General features: G+C 48.4%; 8 protein-coding genes across 8 annotated transcripts; 3 read left to right on the top strand and 5 right to left on the bottom strand.

The window, feature by feature from the left end:
• Positions 1 to 1,713: 1,713 nt before the first annotated feature.
• Positions 1,714 to 2,362, top strand: BP5553_07380 (uncharacterized protein; the record flags this gene model as incomplete). Its single annotated transcript, XM_032016003.1, has 2 exons — positions 1,714 to 2,250; positions 2,315 to 2,362. 2 exons carry the CDS (start codon positions 1,714 to 1,716, stop codon positions 2,360 to 2,362), a joined length of 585 nt encoding a protein of 194 aa, XP_031868272.1.
• Positions 2,363 to 2,947: 585 nt separating this feature from the next.
• On the bottom strand, positions 2,948 to 3,791 carry BP5553_07379 (uncharacterized protein; the record flags this gene model as incomplete). Its single annotated transcript, XM_032016002.1, has 3 exons — positions 2,948 to 3,230; positions 3,284 to 3,674; positions 3,740 to 3,791. 3 exons carry the CDS (start codon positions 3,789 to 3,791, stop codon positions 2,948 to 2,950), a joined length of 726 nt encoding a protein of 241 aa, XP_031868271.1.
• A 2,772-nt stretch (positions 3,792 to 6,563) lies between these two features.
• On the top strand, positions 6,564 to 6,887 carry BP5553_07378 (Uncharacterized protein; the record flags this gene model as incomplete). The annotated part of the gene is made up of 1 exon (XM_032016001.1): positions 6,564 to 6,887. The coding sequence occupies one exon, from the start codon at positions 6,564 to 6,566 to the stop codon at positions 6,885 to 6,887; it is 324 nt and encodes a 107-aa protein (XP_031868270.1).
• A 1,406-nt stretch (positions 6,888 to 8,293) lies between these two features.
• BP5553_07377 (putative membrane steroid-binding protein 2) lies at positions 8,294 to 9,378 on the bottom strand (the record flags this gene model as incomplete). The annotated part of the gene is made up of 4 exons (XM_032016000.1): positions 8,294 to 8,444; positions 8,554 to 8,618; positions 8,752 to 9,039; positions 9,109 to 9,378. The coding sequence occupies 4 exons, from the start codon at positions 9,376 to 9,378 to the stop codon at positions 8,294 to 8,296; spliced, it is 774 nt and encodes a 257-aa protein (XP_031868269.1).
• Positions 9,379 to 9,994: 616 nt separating this feature from the next.
• Positions 9,995 to 10,441, bottom strand: BP5553_07376 (40S ribosomal protein S25; the record flags this gene model as incomplete). The annotated part of the gene is made up of 3 exons (XM_032015999.1): positions 9,995 to 10,020; positions 10,078 to 10,287; positions 10,384 to 10,441. 3 exons carry the CDS (start codon positions 10,439 to 10,441, stop codon positions 9,995 to 9,997), a joined length of 294 nt encoding a protein of 97 aa, XP_031868268.1.
• Positions 10,442 to 11,052: 611 nt separating this feature from the next.
• BP5553_07375 (Uncharacterized protein) lies at positions 11,053 to 12,241 on the bottom strand (the record flags this gene model as incomplete). The annotated part of the gene is made up of 2 exons (XM_032015998.1): positions 11,053 to 11,788; positions 11,844 to 12,241. 2 exons carry the CDS (start codon positions 12,239 to 12,241, stop codon positions 11,053 to 11,055), a joined length of 1,134 nt encoding a protein of 377 aa, XP_031868267.1.
• Positions 12,242 to 13,501: 1,260 nt separating this feature from the next.
• BP5553_07374 (uncharacterized protein) lies at positions 13,502 to 15,195 on the top strand (the record flags this gene model as incomplete). The annotated part of the gene is made up of 3 exons (XM_032015997.1): positions 13,502 to 13,589; positions 13,642 to 14,351; positions 14,413 to 15,195. The coding sequence occupies 3 exons, from the start codon at positions 13,502 to 13,504 to the stop codon at positions 15,193 to 15,195; spliced, it is 1,581 nt and encodes a 526-aa protein (XP_031868266.1).
• A 902-nt stretch (positions 15,196 to 16,097) lies between these two features.
• On the bottom strand, positions 16,098 to 17,546 carry BP5553_07373 (Elongation factor Tu; the record flags this gene model as incomplete). Its single annotated transcript, XM_032015996.1, has 3 exons — positions 16,098 to 17,231; positions 17,289 to 17,317; positions 17,366 to 17,546. The coding sequence occupies 3 exons, from the start codon at positions 17,544 to 17,546 to the stop codon at positions 16,098 to 16,100; spliced, it is 1,344 nt and encodes a 447-aa protein (XP_031868265.1).
• Positions 17,547 to 18,070: the final 524 nt, after the last annotated feature.

The following is an 18,070-nucleotide window of genomic DNA, read 5'->3' as shown; positions in this document are numbered from 1 at the left end:
GGTAAGGAGGTTTTCATTGCTAGGAGCAGCATAGCACTTGGCGTTTTATTCGAGTGGTACTGTTTTTCCCTACTCAAATGGTTAACACGAATTTTTTGTAGTGTAATCAAATAGTAACTAAAATATTTCAAGTTTTGACTTCCTAAATCTGTGTTCACCTATAATGTACCCCACGTCGTCAGTAAGCCTATTAACTCGCCATCCGTTACTCCTATACTAACTTGCCGAGGTACGAACAGTTTCCCGTATGACCTCTATATGTACCACATATCCCTCACTTGAACTGAACTTTACTACTAATCTCTTATTTAAATGGATAGTCGATGGGGTCCGGACAACTAGTAGTATTTTTATTTAACTCATTCTGCTCAAATATCATATAAGTTTTCGCAAGGCGTTCATGATTCGCCTCGTCAGGACCTGAATCTAAATCTTGTGGTTGCTGTTCTGCTGCTAAAATATCTGCATGATAGCCTCTTCACGTAACCTACTTTCTTCCCGCTCCTTGACTATGTTAAGGGTAGTAGAACCCTTCTATTCTAAGATTCAGGTTATAAAAGCAACACGTTTAATCGAAAGCAACTGCTATAGGGGGTTATTCAGTTCAAGTAAGATATTAGTAGTAATATTATCCACTTCAAGTTCGAGAGATAAGTGGCTGGATCATTTAGTGTAAGTAAGAGATTATTAGTACGATGGTAGTAATATTGGAAGTATGAAGCTATCCGTAGGTTGGTACGGAGGTAAAGGAATCAATGGATTTTAAATTACATTTACTAATTTGCTACAATATCGCCTAGTCAACTACATCGTGGACTACTATGAGTCGCTCAATGTTCACCTAAACTCAATCAAACCCAAGGGAGCAGGGGAAGAGGGCAGGCAATACTATAGACGGCGTTAAACCATATGTGCCTCACCGTATAGTAGAGATTGCTAGGAAGAAGTTTGAAAGAGAGAGATTTTCTCTCTACGTATAGCAGACATAAAGCCCCACGCCGTGAGAAGTACTTCGTATTAAGTTCTTAATCTCGGCCTCACCAACTGCAGGCGGCAGGCGGCAGGTAGATACCCAGGTACAATAGAGAATTTGCTTTCTGGAGAGTAGGAGTTATAGACGTGTTAAAGAGTATACTCACGGTCGCCATTCTTACAAATTAAAGATTTTTTTAAAGACACCTTTAATCCTGTTTAGCGCATAAAAAGCCCGATGCTTAAGATCTTTCCTCTCCCTAATAATAACTAGACGGGGCTGAGCAGAGCAGGAGGGTTATCATCTTGAAGTGAGGCTATGGTTGCTGTACTACCTACCTAGTACAGCCGGGTGATATAGCAGCAACAACCCTATTTTGTGTTATATCTGAACTGAATAATCGCACTTAACCAGTTCCAATTGGCTGTATCACCTCGATAACTAAATCGTTAATGGAGTTTTGTCACTACGTACAAAGTACCTAGGTAGGTTGTAAATATGTAACCATTTGTCAGCCCCTTACATACTGTACTTCCCGGCACGTGCGGACGCGATCTCCAAGTCGCGTCGACGGAAACACTTTGTGGATCGCGCTTGATAGACTGAGGGTCAACTCTATCACCAGTCTCCCAAAGAATACCGGCCCATGCAACCTATAGTTCCCATCCAACTGTTCCTCAATTTGCACAACCAAAACGACCCCGAATCTCGCATTAGCACCTAATTCAATTCAAAAGAAAATGCCACCCAAACCATTCAAACCTCCCCGCCCTTCGGGCAGACCACGAAAGTCCACCTCCACCACACCGGCCTCGGGAACCAAGCGTGCAGCTTCTTCAGTCCCGAAACGTAAGACTAAAACTGGAGCTGGAATCGAGAAAATACAGGGCCGTAGAGTCTCGGCGCGGGAAATGGGATTACCTTCCCTATCACCCGATTCTCAGCCCGCTTCTCACCCTTCCTCAGCACCAGCCTCTAATCCAGAAGATAGAGATGAAGGGGAGGACGATACATTTGCAGAACGGACCGAGCTTCGACATGGGGACGGAGAAGGGGAAGGCGACGCAGATGACGGGAGGCAGGAGACAATACGGCCAGAATTACTAGCTGTGATAGTGCAACAGTTCTTCCAAGAAAAAGGGACGAGGCTTGGTACGGGGGCTAAGAAGGCTATAGGGAAGTATATGGAGACTTTTGTGAGGGAGGGTATTACGAGGTGTGTGTGGGCGAGGAGTGAGGAGATGTGTGGGGTGGAAGGGGCCAGTGGGATTTTAGAGGTGAGTGTTTGATTTATGTTTCGTAGTGAGGAGAGGTGGATGGGCTAATGTGTCATTGTGATAGGTTGAGGATCTTGAGAAGTTGGCACCACAGTTGTTGATGGATTTCTGAATTATTGCAATATAAAAAGGTCGCGAGGCGAAAGCGAGGCAAACATCTGGCAAGCAAAGTAATGTTGATATGATATGGGGCAGGGTCGGCATGGCGTCTGGGATCCGGTGGGAATCTGTTCATGGGCTATTAGAGCGTGACCACCTGTGGAAAAGTTTCCGTGGGAGTATTACGGGGACATCATCTTTGGCCATAACCGTCTAGCTAGGTAGGTACCTAGGTAGCTACTGCGTTATGGCGCACAACCTCGGGATGAGGCAGAGCAATTAATGAGAAAATTTTCAAGTTTACCCCCCGACCATCAAGTGACGCGAGACGCAAGTAGATATAACATACTCCAACGTCTATATTCAATATCAATAAGGTAAAAGTCTTCGCGTCATCAAGCGCGGCATATAAAAACACAACAAAATTCTTTCGTCCCGCATTTGCATTTCTCCCTCAACTCCAGATGCATCCTTCCAAATTACAGCGGGTTGAGCCCATGTTATGTGCACATGCACTCCTAGCATTTTGACCCCTACGAGCCACGGGTATAGCCTCACATCCCATCTACCACCAAGGTCATTCATAGCTAACTTCCACCTACAAGAAGAGTGCCCAGGCGATGGCGAACATGGAACCCATGCCCAAGATCGAGACATCCGCGCGGACTGCGCTCGCGGGGCTGCTGTTTGATGGCTTGGACGCGCTGTCTGTGCTGCTTGGGTTGTCTGATCCTGTTCCTGTTCCTGAACCAGAGTTGGAGCCGGATGTATTGTTGGTGCCCGCAACACCGCCGGCCGCTACGTTAGGTGCGAGATTGGCGGTTGCTTGTTTGGCACCCTTGGTGTATTCTTGCAGGGTGCGGGAAGCATTGGCTGCCGGGCTGTAAGAGATATTAGCGCTTATGTTTTACTAGAATGGCAAAGCAAAGCTTACTTGGCATTGATAACCATCACCATGCCATTCTGGCAATGCTTTCCCTGAGAGCAGTAGAGCCACATTGGGGTTTTGTTGGCGACCATGATGGTGTATGTTGGAGCTGTGGATGCAGAGGCTTGCACAGGCATGTAGCCCGAGAAGATACCCGTGACGTTCGAGTTCTTGGAGATGGGCTGGCAAGGTGCATCGAAGGTGGATTGCACGACGGAGTGGTTGGCGGGCATGAACTGGAATTGAACCATCTCGCCAACCTTGGCTTGAATATCGTTGGGAGAGAAAGTAAGAGATCCATTCATGGATCCAACTGTAACAACATGCACTGTTTGGCCTCCAGCAGTGTTGGTTGATGAAGCGCCCCCGGCGGACGACGTCTTGGATGACGATTGTGCTGCGGGGAGATTAGAACTTATTGGTGTGTGTGAGAGGTTGTGGGAGAGGGATAGGGATACGTACCAAAGGCACCGGCAACGCTCAAGGCGCACATGGTAAGAGTTGTGAACTGCATTTTGGTGGTAATGATTCAGATCTCAAGGTAGCGAGCGTGAGGTTGAGTTGATTGAAATAGGGCGTCTAGCGCTTTTGGATGTGTGTATAAACTGTGTCGTGCTGGCCGACAATTAAGCAGTATGAAGAGAAATCGAGAAAATGAACAGATGAAAAGATTGAATCAGGAACGACGTTGGAAGTTGAAGAGAAGTAGAGGAAGCAAGATAGAGAGCCAAGGAATACCATGAGATCAGACGGGGGGAGCAGAAGGCATAAATAAGAGCGAAGCGGCGCTTCACTGATCCGCGAGGTCTGAGAACTGCCCCAGCATGGCTCGTTCCGTCTCTATGCCGGTTGGAGCAAGGGAGTGATTTGATGGTCAAGATCGTGGTCATCGAAACGTGTTTGAGGGCGAGTCCAAACACCGCCGAGGGGGCCATGACCGGCTTGGACGAGCGCTTAGACCGCGGAGCAGCGAAGCAGGAAATGGAGCAAGGAACCTTTCACAAAGGAGAAAGGCATTCTTCGCTGGGGGTTTTTGTGCACTTGCATTGTGTGGACTTGAAAGTTGTAGGGAGGAGAGTAAGAGAGAACCGCTGCTGTTCTGGATGGAATCGTTGGGCACGCAGTAGTTGCCCATCCACCACCTCGACATCCCCATCACCATCGCAGAACAAAACAGCTCTCCTTACCAAGACCATATCGGGAACGGCCTTCGCCGCATGAAAGCAATTCCGGGAACAGGCGAGGACGCGCACACTACAGGCGAGGACGCGCACGAGTGATGGTAGCAATGGTGGTAATGAGGGTGACGATGGTGAAGCAGCAAACTGTGTGAGGTTGGCCGTTGCGACGACGCCAAAACACCACCGGTTTCATCTCCCCCGTCGCCCCGTGACCCGACCATATTCGAGGCCCTGTTGAGGCAAGGCGCTCTTTCGTCCGATGTAATGTTTCGTTGACGAAGATACTAAGGGATCATTGGTACTGTATTTCCTTTGCCACGATATAGAGCCTGCTTGGATGTTTCGACTCTCGGCCGTCCTGCGAAACAAAGTAAGGCACGGAGTACAACGTACGCATACACTGACATCAGGTCGGCGCCCAGCCCAGCCATCGGATATTGTTTATTAGCATGACCCCGTAGATCGACATCCAGGGAGGCCAACTAGATGCGCCCTCGGTCCCTCCGCTTTGTGTTCTGTTCTGTTCTGTTCTGTTCTGTTCCGCTCTGGCCGTTCGATGGCCACTGGAATCCACGATCTTGGAGGCTAATGATCATTCAGCACCGTCCTGTACTGTTATTTTGGCATCTCGGGGTCCTAGCCTTCGAGATCTAGAGATATTGCGCAAAGGCCACTAGGACACGGGTACTAGGATTCTAGGAATCAGTTCGGCGGAATCATTTCCTATGTATGCCAAGCAAGTTGCACCTTTGCCCTAAGAACTGCTTTTCAGAATCACCCAAACCAGTCAATCCCGGCGGGAAGACGAGAAGCACTCTTCATTTTCCTACGCTGCTAACATAAAACCGACAATCAACTTCATGATGCTCAGCAACCTGGGGGATGAACTTCACGAATCCCAAGGCAACAGGTTCAGGGGACGAGAAAGGCATCGTACCAGATACGCATCTTCACTTCGTTACTCAACTTCCATTATATCCCTTGCCATTCACAGCTGCACATAGTGTGTCGTAGTTCCAGGTTCCAACCTCCAGCTCGGTAGTGATTCCGAGAAAAGGCTTGTCTCTTACCATGGAGCAAGAGACGGCCCTTTTGTGGTCCGCCGAAAAAATATTAGACGTTTTATTGACCCATGTCGGGAAGTCCTCAGATACTTTAGACTCCGGGTCGCACACTTTCTGTTCCTTCCATCCAATCTGCTCTCTGCGCTCCCATCTTCTACGCTTCCAATCTTCAGGGTGGTCCAACCATTGCGCTTCTAGGTGCCGAGGAGCCCAAATATACCACGTACTAGGTGCACCGTACATGAATAAAGCTATTCATAGTAACCATGCTGTGTCGTGCTCTAACCTCTGCATGTCCCTCACGTTGGGGCTGGAAACGAGCGTCGGCTGATACATAATAGCCGTTACAACCCATACCTGCCCAATAATCTCTCACGCTCTTCTCGGCTGGTAAATGACATTCTTTCATATAGCGAGCGGCGATTGCCACCTGATTAGAAGGCTAAACAGCATACCAATTATATTGCTCCTCTTGGCGTCTAATTCTTTCCAATTTACTCGCTGTCGCCTCCGGAGCAGGTATCCCCGCAAACCGGCAAGGCCCCTTTTCTTCTCCTCGCGATACCTAGTTTACTGGAACAAAAATAGCGTACGCTAGGAGCGAAAAAGCTTTAGTGTAGATTTTGGGCTTAAGGTTAAATCAGAGTTCCATTGTAGTCCATGTATGCACAGGTCAGAGACCGACCCGGAGGCAGCAAGATGTGTACCGCAAGGCCTAGAGCAGGCTTCAACAATTGGAATACGAGAAGCAGTTACCTATCTTGCGTTGATTGAACAGTGATGCGTATGGGTGGCGGCTATAGTCAAGAAAATTGTTGATCTGGCTTTTAATTAATATTTTTGTTGTTGCCTCCAGGAGTAGGATAAGAAGGGACTTGAATCCACTCTTCAAAACGTCTTATTCAAGCTACTATTCATATCAGACATTCCAGACTAGACAACTCTACAACATCAAGCAAGCACTCTCAAGCCTCAAAACACCTCGCATCAAAACGCATTCTCAACCTCTTCCTTCAAAACAACAAAAAAGACCTCTTCAAGATGCAACTCACAAGTGTCCTCGTTCCCCTCCTCTCCCTCCTCCCGGCCCTCGTCGCCTCCACTGCCTGCGTTGCCGGCGGCCCAGCAGCACAAGTCACCTCGGTGAAGAACTGCTGTCTCTCCTACTCCGGCACCTGGTACCAATTCTACCCCAACCAAGCCATATGCGTTGTTGCCGATAATGTTTCATGGAAGTACAATAACTGTGTCTCCAAGTATTCCGAGCTTGATACCAGATGTATTCCTGGTGACGGCGCGGGCTTGAGCACGGCATTTGGGTCCCCAACCTATACGGGACCAAGAGAGACGATTACCGCCGCATAGGGAGGAAACCGGAAAAGGGAGTGGGAAAGGATACCTTGGAGGAATTGGAACTGAGGAAAGAGAAATAGAGTGGAGGGCAAAGGGTGGAGGGTCGGGTTGGCAAGGAAAATGTGTCGTCTGAGTATGGGATAGAGAAGGGGGTGTGCCAGTGTTTTGATAGTACTTCTTAGCTATCTCTGTCTTTGCGGAGCTAGCTGCTTTTGCTTTATATACTATATACAGCTAGGCCTTGCATACTACAAGGAAAGATTTAAAAAAAAGAGATTCTATATCATTGCACTGGCCCTACATCATAATATTCTTTAATAATTCTGACTATTTTCTCCCCTACATAAGCCCCTGAAAAAATCCCTTAGGACCTAGAAGGTGATCGTCGCATAGGAAGCCAAGAAAAGAGTAGATGGTGCCGCCATAGCATTGGGTGATAAGTGCAACAACCTGGGTCGTTGCAAGGGCTTTTGAGAACAACTCCCTGCTTAGCAAAACATCACATCTTGTGGTCAAGGTGAATCCAGCAAATAGCAAATTCCACTAGAAGCGCAATCTTATTATAAAAGGGACCCAGAACCAGCTACTTTACTTATAGGATGGCCACTGTTCTCTCTGGCAAGAGTTTTAAGTCCGGCACGAGCATGGCAACAACCGCTTGAGGGTGGCCACGATAAATACTATTCAATGTTACCAATGTGGCATCGACTTACCATTACCAAGAGTAAAGATAGCTAATATCACGCCCTCTTGGGTGGGCTTTTGGCTCCAATATCAACATCAATAACGACTTGATTAATAGCTGTGTCTTGATTACGTTAATATATACCTGTAACGAGACATATTATAAATAAGTGAGGCAGCCATTATCATCACATTACTATTGTGTCTATAGAACTACGACTAGCAATTGCAGCTCAACAGTTTAAGCATATTAGGAAATATATTCGAGACATGACCAAATCAAGAGAGAGCGCCCTCACTATGTCTTTCAAGGGGCATTGGGCGCCCCGCCGCTTTCCTGAACGTTAATTGTCCACACGGGAAATACGCTTTCTCAATTCAATCTCCAGATAGCTTAATATTTCGACGCAGGCCCACGGAACTAGGGAACTGTGCAACTACCGGGCCATCAGGACGAGGGGGGATGGCTGGTGGTGTCCGGGAGAATCGCCGAATAGGTCGAAGTTAAACCCTCACAACCGCGCTGACACTGGTATTGCCAATACGGCAAGATATGCTACTACACTTCAAGCCAGTGCTGAACTTATTTCCTCTATGGCGATGTTGTCAACATGAGGACTCTCCACGGTAATATATGTGCGTTATCATCCAAACTGAGAGCAATACTTGGTTATCTGTTTTAACTTAAAATACACAGCTGGTCCCCAGCTCCATTCCTCTTCTTCCTATATGCATCATGTCCCGCTCGGCTTAGCCCGGCTACTGGGCCTGCTCTCTTCCGCATGCTTACATAGCGTTGGCACCGGACCTTTGGTATCCCAACCAGGCTCGCGCTTTAGCGTTCCGACTTTTGGGTACTTTGGGCTTTGTTCGAAGAAATCGACCCTAATTGAGGAGAGGCTGGTGAGTGGGGTGGATCAAATATGTGATTTGGAGTTTCTTGGAGGAAGTATCAAGAGAGGAGAAAGGGTTCAAGGGTATGAATACAACGTACCAGTGTTTTAAGGCATCATAAGCCTGTTTCTTTGCTAACTTCACTTCCTCCTCTTTAAGTTTCTCCTGTGGAGAAGTTAGTATTCTCTCTGTACGATATTTAAAACTTTGCTTCGGTCCTCCTCCTGGCACTCTACTATCTTGTTCAACTCCCTTCTCTTGCACGTCCTAGCCCGAAATGGGGAAATAGCCAACTCACAAGTTCCGCCTGGGTATACAGAGCATCTACCTCAGGATTGTCCCTGGGGAGAAACGCCAGCTCCACGCCCCTTAAATCCCCCGTCCTATCCTCCTTGAAACATCCCGTTATAAACGATCGACTGGCATCTGCCCCGGAAAAGTATTGATACCCGCCCCCTGGGCCGTAGTGCCTCCGTCCTTTAGAAACGTCGTAGACAGTGCCGTTCAAAGCGAGGAGGATAGGGAGATCAGGGTCGGTGCCATCGTAGGCTGCGAGGGCGTCTTCGGTGTATTGTTTGGGTCCTTGCTGTTTGTGGATTTAGGTAAGCTGTTGTTGCTATGATTGCTTGCGGAGCATGGCGAGGGATGAGTATACAATCCAAGCCTTGATAGCCTCTGGTCTCGACCACACTGGTCTCTCCACGTTCCAGACAAAGCTCTCGCGGGTTACGAAATAGCTCACGGCGCTGGAGACGAGAAGAACAAATACCAAGGACCGTAGGATGTCGAGCTTACTTATGCGCTCGTTGTCTTCTTTCCGTATGACGGATGCTGGGACGGGTTTCCCTGCTGTATCAGAATCTGAGTCGCTGGATGCTTCTTTTGATTTGACGTTAGAGCGCTTCCGCACTTCCGAGTCTGCCATTGCGAATTGAGCTGTGTGAATACTTGTGGGGAGAATTGTGTTACTGGAAATGTAAAGGCGACGTAGATGTCATTACTTTAGCCTGACGCTCATTGGGTAGATGGTTTGGTTGCCATATTAGCCTCGAGGGAACACAAGATGGCTAACTTGATCTAACCATTAGAGACTATTTACATGTATGCTGTGGAAGGGGTTTGGACTACGGTTGGATGTTTCGATTTCGCTAGGTCGCGACTGGAGTAGACATTGTGTGAGGGCTATCGTTTCGCGCCACTTCATGACCCCTCCCTGAGTGTTTCACGATACGAATTCCCAACGCTCTGTATTGCCACGAGATGGATGTCTATGGGAAACCAGCCAAATAAATATATGCTTCGGATACAAATGGATTGTTGGATCAGGCGCGCATCGATTTTGCGATTACAGTCACAAACGGGTATTGTCATCGTGGAAAAGAACCATTGGTCGCAAAACAAGTCGATTGGTATGCTACACCGAAAAAAGTCCCATGCCCATTGCAAATGCCCAATTCCATAACCATCATCCACCATATCGGCCACCGGGTCGACTTTGAAAGAAGGTTGGTCGTGACATCGTTCCTAAAAACTGAGATCGTTTATTCCGCAGCAGCAACCGCACGAGCTATCCAAATATCAGCATACTTGAATCAACTATCACTTCACAAATGGCAAAACATACTGTAGATGTTCAACTTGCTGTGTCCCACAACCTTCTTGATTTGTCCCTTCTCCTCCAAATCCGCCAGGCATCTCCGTGCGAGCGAGCCGTTGATCTTTAGTCTGTCGACGAGGGTGGCGACTGTGATGAGACGGTAGGATTGGACATCTTTGTAGAGTTTGTCGGAGGTGGCTTTATCGAGGATAACTGCGTGTTGGGCCTTGTCCTTGACTGGTTTTGGATGTCAGAGACTGCAGAAAGCGGGGAGATGGTGAAGCTCGAGCTGGAGCCAGAGCCAGAACCAGAGCCAGAGCTGGATATCCTCACCTTTACCCTTGGACCACTTCTTCTTGGCCTTGGCCTTTCCTGCTACTGCGGGTGCCATGATGATTGATGGCAGGTGTTGATGTCGATGTCGTGAAGAGGTTTGGAATGACAAAGGCAGATATGAAGCGATATTGTTGTGTGCCGAACTTTTAGCGCCAAGACTCGGGGGCGCTAGCGCCGATACGGACAATTCTCGCTTTCGCCACTCCGCATTCACCTGACCTGACCTGACCTGAGCGATATACGAGTGTAAGGTATTTCGTGCAGAGTACGCGTATCTATCAAGTACGAACGAATGTATTACCGGCCCTCGAGACTCGCAAATGGAGGATCAAGGAGCTACTCGAGGATTTAACATGATGGTTGGGCATAGTTAGACATCCTGGATCCCGCCACTGGACGAATAGTTGTTTCTCGCAACGCTGTTCGGCTAAGAGGAGGAGCATCAATCTGGTGATTTGAATATAGCTTTAAGCTTTGGCTGTGAATAGCATCCCAGACCAGACTTAAATACGGTCAATTAGGCTTGGAATAGTCGAGTACCAAGAACATCTTGCCAGCTAGATACGCTTTCCACAGTTTGTCCTAGCACTCCCATTCCAGCTCTTGTTAAATACCTTATGCACCAACTATAATCTGTAACGCGTCGGTCCTTCAAAATTTCTGCCTCTACTCTATCTTTCCAACAGGTACTGGCTTTCTCTTGGCAAGGATCTCTTCTCTCCAAGCCCACATAGCCACCATGGCAGACCCAGGACCCCCAACAAGAGCTATCGCACCAAAAGCCCCTATAATCTTCGCCCACCCAGCCTGGAGTCTGCCAGCGCTCTTCAAATCGCCCAAACTCAGCATGACCCAGATAGTGCCAGCGCCGAGCGCAATAATGTGATCGTATCTCAAAAATCTAGCCGCTCCTTGCATCAAGGTCGCTGGAGCTGAAGGATTTGCAATATCTTTGAAAAAGATGTCCATGAGTGGGAACGGAGAAGCGAAGCGTACGTATAGATTTGCACACGCAGCAAATCCTGCAGATAAGCCGTAGGCCAAGCGAAGGTATGGCATGTCTGCTTCGGGACTTGAGATGCGATCGACCTCCGTAGTATCATTGACTAAAAGCCCTAGAGCACGCTGGCAGATGGCTCCATATAGCGGGAATAATTGCCAGAAGAGGCCATTGACCCATTGGCGACCTTCGAGTTGAGGTGCAGCCATCATGACAATGGTAGGCAGCAGAAACGTGAGGACGATGGTTGGAATAATGGTCTTCACAGCTCTCATATTGGTCAACCGGTTTTCGGCTGGCTGGTAATTCTCTAGTGGAGATTGGATATAGTGAAGGAAGAAATATATAGGTGCGATGAAGCCCAGGCCTTTGGCTTGATATAAAATCCCCAGGACGGTTGGACTACAATATGTCAGTCTGATCAGTTGTGCTGAGGCTTTCTGGAGTTGCAGTTTACAGTAGGTGGGCAACAGTATAGGCATTTCCCCGTCGAATGCCTTCAATGTACCAGACAACTTGGAACGGTACCAGATCTGCCCCGAATGCAACTGCTTGGAGCTTCGCCATAGGGTCAAAATCTCCGAGAATCGGTGTAAAAAAGGTAACCAGAATGGACAAGAAGGTATCAAGCCCCTTGATGTTAAAGAAGGTCCTGACAAGAGGGGCTACCTCTCCGTTTCCTAGGACGATGGTCCCGGATTTCACTGAGGCCATAAGAGTTGGGGATAGCTGGCCAACCACTACGCCCATTGTCTTCTGGGCGCCGAAGACGCCGAGGAGAAGAGGCAAGCCATATATGACGCGTACCCATTTCCTCTCCTTCTGCACCACCACGGATTGTTGATCGGGGGGCATGGCTAGGTAATTGTGGCACCCTTCCTTGGATCGGGAGTAGCTTGACGATTGTCTGCTGGCGATTAAACTGTAGGTGATACCAGTGGCATCAGCGATGTGTGGGGATGCTGGTTGCTGTGGCTGGGGATAGAATATACCCAAGATATAAGCTTCCTGGCGGGCCGAGGAGTAATCATATGATAAATGAGCCGCCTACTACTCATACTGTACAGTACATGTACCTAGTTCTCTCGGAGGAGGAATGACATAACTACCCCCAGCCCAGACGATTAGTCTCACAAGTTAACAAAGTCTGGGTTCCCTACGAAGGTATATACATTCAAATCGGCCAAGAAGGCCAATCGGCCAGCCCGCACAGCAACGCACTTTTTATGTAGGGACGCAACCAAGCGCGTCCGCCACACACACACACAAAGTTCAAAGTTCAACGTTCAAACTTCCTCCGGAAATACGAAGCGCAATTTGCATTTGAGATCCCAATACAGTATTAGCACGTAGGACTTCGTAAGGCGATTATTAATCGCGCGGTTTTCCGAGAGATAATAAATCTGTGCTTGAGCCTTGGGCCTTGGACCTCGAGGATCTCCAGGCTCTCGCTGAGTACAACGTTTCAATCCGATACCAGTAGCACTAGGTAAGTAACTATCCCCAGCGTTAAGCGGTTGCAACTTGAGTCTTGTGGAGGGCTCCCGAACGCTTCCTTTCCGGTGCAAGTAATAATAATAATACCCGTAATAATAATATGACATCGTATTCCCTTGACAGTCCGGGCACGTGCGTCCGGAGCTCCACGATCCCACGATACGAGCTTTGTCTTTATTCGAGCACAAATACGACCATCCGCGGATACTCGGGGGTTCTACGCGGTGACGATCGTCGTCATTGGGTGTCTGGCGGTTGCTTCGCCACAAACCGTTGGATACTCCGTAAGCAGGTTTGTTCCTTCTCCTCCTTCTGCCGACAGAATACGAGCACATCCATATCCACAGACGTAAAGGTACATGTACCGTACGGCTAGACCTGTCCACGATGTGTGAAATCTCAACGTCTCTCCCTCTCCCTCCCTCCCTCTCCCTCCCCGGCTTGTGGTCAAGATTTATGGCGCCTTTCAGATCACGGCATGCTTTTTGAGTTGATTGCAGTTTCGGACATGAGTCCGATTGCTGGTTGACCTGTTGTGCCAGCAAGTGCCTGGTCGGTGCTGCCGCTCGTTTTTAACCTCATTGTTGCCATCCCACTCTACTATATCGCTGGATCGCCATGGCTTCAGCTTCGGCCGTGTTGGCCATGCTCCTACTTTTCCTGCCATGGATGGTAAACGCGATCGATGTAGATGTAAATTCTACAGGTACCTTCCCCTGCTTCGTCAAGCTTGGCTGGTGCTGACAATGTATCCCTAGAGTCCGTCAAGAAAGCCGCCAGCATTGTAGCTCACGACATGGTGAGGTACTATAAAGGCAATGAGAGCGGACAGATACCGGGACTCCTTCCCAAGCCATATTACTGGTGGGAAGCAGGAGCCATGTTCGGCGCCTTGATCAGTTACCGTTTTTACACGGGCGACTCGACGTACGACGCCATCACGATGCAAGCTATGCAGTTCCAAATTGGCCCCTTTGGTGACTACATGCCGCCCGAGCAAACCTCGTCTATGGGAAATGATGACCAGGCGTTCTGGGGCATGGCAGCTTTGGCTGCCGCGGAAACGAACTTTCCCAACCCACCCAATCCAAAGGATCCATCGTGGTTGGCGCTGGCCCAGGCCGTTTTCAATGAGCAGGTTGGTCGTTGGGATACAAGGTCCTGCAATGGCGGCATTCATTGGCAGGTCCCCGAAATAAATGCTGGATATAATTTGAAGAATACCATTTCAAATGGATGTCTCTTTAATATCGCAGCCCGACTAGCAAGATATACCGGTGACGACCATTATGCCGAATGGGCTGTGAAGATATGGGATTGGCTGGCTCGGATTGGCTTGATAGATGAAAGTTTCCATGTTTTTGACAACGCAGAGGCCATGAAACTCAATTGTACCGAGCTGGATCGTAATCGGTGGACATATAATGCAGGAACTTTGCTCATGGGTGCCTCGACCATGTTCAACTACGTGAGTTCCCTTCTGTTCAACAGCAGGAAGATACCATCCTCACTCTGAATCTTACCCCTAGACAAACGGCGATGCCCTCTGGCGCAACAGAACCGCCGGCCTCCTCAGCACCATCACAACCGACTTCTTCCCAACCGATATCATGCGCGAAGGTTGCGAAGACATAGGAACATGCAACGTAGATCAACGCTCCTTCAAAGCCTACCTTTCACGCTGGATGGCAGTGACCACGCAGATGGCCCCCTTCACCTTTACAAAAATCCACAGCCTCCTTCAGTCATCCGCAAAGGCCGCCGCAGCACAATGCACTGGGGGTGCTTCAGGCACGACTTGTGGCATAAAATGGCGTACTGATGGGAAGTGGGATGGGACGGATGGCGTCGGCCAGTCGATGTCTGCCCTGGAAGTCTTACTCGGGACATTGGTCAAGGAAACTCGGCCACCGGTGACGAGCAATACTGGCGGGAACAGTGCGTCGAACCCGACCGCGGGGCACAATTCGTCTGATGCCCAGACTCAAACTTACATTCCTCCTGCTACGCGGGGTAGTAAGATCGGGGCATGGTTTTTGACAGCGGTTATTGTGGTGATGGCAGTGTGGACGACGTGGTTTTTGATATCGAATTCTTGGGAAGAGAAGACCACGGCGGTACCGAGCAAAGAGAAAATGAAGGAGAAAGAGCCCATGGTGTTAGATTTGAAGGGGAAGCGGAGCTCACAGCTGGTGGGGGGTGATTCCAGTTCGAGGAAATCCGTGGCGGTCTTACCTCCTATTAGTAACGAGGAGACGACTATGCCGAAGGATGTCGAAAAAGGTGAGGCCATTCAAGGAAAGGTGCAATGAGAGAAAAATATATCCCAATCGAGTAAGGCCGTGGTATTCTCTACTAGAGCCAATGTTTAGTCGATATTATAGCTTCCTTTTCGATTGTTTTATGCGACCTTTATTAAACCTTTTATATTAACGGCGAATAGGCCGAAGGTGGTTGATGGAAAGCATGAAGGAGGAAGATCAAACGGTAGTTTAAATTGTCTGCGACTAATAACTCGGAGGCAAGAAAGTATTTATGGACCGTCCTGGAAGGGCCACCTGGAGTATGTCATGTCAATTAGACGGTCAACTTTTTACCTATTACTTACTACCATTCCTTATCGAGTTCGACATGAAACATATATGATTTACAGAGGCTAGAGCATAAAAAAGTACCCACATTTAAAGCCATAGTAAAAACTCATAGCCTCAGCTATGATAAAGACTACTACCGAGACCAAGGTCTATGGTTTATTATAGTATAGTCTTAATACCGTCCTATAAATTAAATGTTGCGGATATCTAAGCGCCCAGCGTAGCTAAACAGATACAGGAAAGGAAAAGAAAAGGGCAACAAAGGCAACTAGTGGTAAATCATTCACTTAAAGTGAAGGAAGGGGTTGTAATGAGTGCTAATTTATTTTGAGAAAGCTTTATCTTTCCATTCCACCTACGCCTTCTATAATACATATTTTGCTTGTAAAGAAGACATAGCTCGAAGCAGAGGGGAGTGTTCCGTCGATAATTTACAGAGACAAACGTAAATTACAAACGAATGAATTAGCGCTTTAGTAGTGATTTGAAGGACTCCTTTGCCATTCCCCGCCCGCTCCTTGTGGTTCCATCACCGACAAAGAATGCCTAGCTTACAAGTTCGCATCCGAAGAATCTTGCTGTCCCAACCAAAATACACAGCTGATCTCGAACATATCTCTTTATTTCAAAATCCTTGTAATGAGGCCTGTAGCAACTGTCCGGCCGCCTTCGCGAATGTTAAATCTTTGGCCAGTTTCTAAGGCGAGAGGGTGGTGGATTTGGCAACGCATTTCGACGTTGTCGCCCGGCATGACCATCTTGGAGTCCGCATCCTCAGTCCCTTCGGGCCACGTTAGCGCGCATGACTCATCTGCTGTGCGAAGGAACAACTGTGGGCGATAGTTGTTCATGAAACCGGTATGACGGCCGCCTTCCTCTTTGCTCAGGACGTACAAGGAGACCAAAAAGTCCTTGTGTGGTTTGGCGGTGCCGGGCTTCGCAATGACCATTCCCCGCTGGACATCCTCGCGTTTGATGCCTCGAAGAAGCAGGCCAGAGTTGTCACCGGCACGGGACTCTTCGCAGGACTTCTTGAAGGTCTCGATATCCGTAACCTTTGTCTTCATTGGTACTTCTCCCTTGCCGACAAGTTCAATTTCCTCATCTCTCTTCAATGTACCACGCTCGACGCGGCCAGATACCACTGTACCACGGCCAGGAATGGAGAAAATGTCTTCGACTGACATCAGGAAAGGCTTATCGAGATCACGTTGGGGGGTTGGGATCCATGTATCGACCGCTTCGAGAAGCTCGTCGATCTTCTGGTTACCGATCTCGTCTCGTCGACCTTCTAGGGCGCAGAGTGCAGATCCAAGGATGATGGGAGTCTCGTCACCATCAAAGCCGTAAGTGCTCAACAGCTCACGCATCTCCATCTCGACCAATTCCAACATCTCAGGATCCTCGAGGGCATCGACCTTGTTAACGAAGACAACAATCTTCTGGACACCGACCTGACGGGCCAAAAGGAGATGCTCTCTTGTTTGAGGCATCTGTCCATCTGAGGCAGCGACAACGATAATGGCTCCGTCCATATTGGCGGCACCCGTAATCATGTTCTTGATGTAATCGGCGTGACCGGGACAGTCAACGTGAGAGTAATGCCTGGCTTCGGTAGCGTACTCAATATGCGAAGTCGAAATCGTAATACCGCGCTTTCGCTCTTCGGGGGCTTTATCGATGGAGCCATAGTCTAAGAAGCTGGCCATCCCTTTCTCTGCCTGTCTCTTGGTGATTGCTGCCGTCAATGTGGTCTAAGAGCCGTGTTAGTGGTTGATTGTTGCCTGTTCATCAAGGTCTAGTCTCCGTACCTTTCCATGATCGACGTGGCCAATTGTACCTACAGTCATCAGCAGAAGCTCCGAAAGGTCAGCTTCAAGTTACATACCAATATTAACATGAGGTTTCGTCCGCTCAAAGGTAGTAGCATATGTACGAGCGGCATTTAACACCGCAGCTCCTTTTTGGCCTCGCAGCGCATGTTGGAATGGGCTGACGGCATTGCCTTGCAGCCATGCAGACCGAGTAGTCCGTATAAAGGGAGTGACTGATCGGGTAAACGCCGACATTGTGAAAGAGAGGAAAGAGAGGATTTCTGGCGGGGAATGAGAGGAGATGGTAAGTTGGGGTTTCGAGGTTCGAAATGTCGAGATATTTTTTAGCGCGAAATTCGTTTCGCGTGGATCAGGAATTGCACGTGACATTTTCGTACAACCCCTATTTGCCTAACCCCTGAAGTTAAAATACGTGTTTGGGTTTCACTATAAAGATCACATCTGCTCCCCATGTAGGACTGAATGTTATGGGGGTTTGGGAGGTAGAGCAGGATAGTTTGATGGAGCCTGTTTTAAAACAGATGAGTGTTAAGGACGATCTAAGTTGAGATCCAAGGAGATTGCAGTTAAGTACATAGAATGATATATATATGCATGTTTTGTAATACCTCTACCTGGATCCAGCCTGCTATCATCCAGGACAAGAATCCTTTCTTAATCTTAGTCTAATGGCTGCGCCGTTTCCCCCTCGAACCCTATTTGAACGCCGTCATGCTTTTCAGCCCAACCCATCTATAGATATAAGAAATAGTGGTCCA

Source organism: Venustampulla echinocandica (genome assembly GCF_003357145.1).
Source record: "Venustampulla echinocandica strain BP 5553 chromosome Unknown scaffold_5, whole genome shotgun sequence".
Lineage (NCBI taxonomy): Eukaryota > Fungi > Ascomycota > Leotiomycetes > Helotiales > Pleuroascaceae > Venustampulla > Venustampulla echinocandica.
Note: the sequence above shows the minus strand (reverse complement) of the source record. Positions and strands in the feature narration are given on the sequence as shown.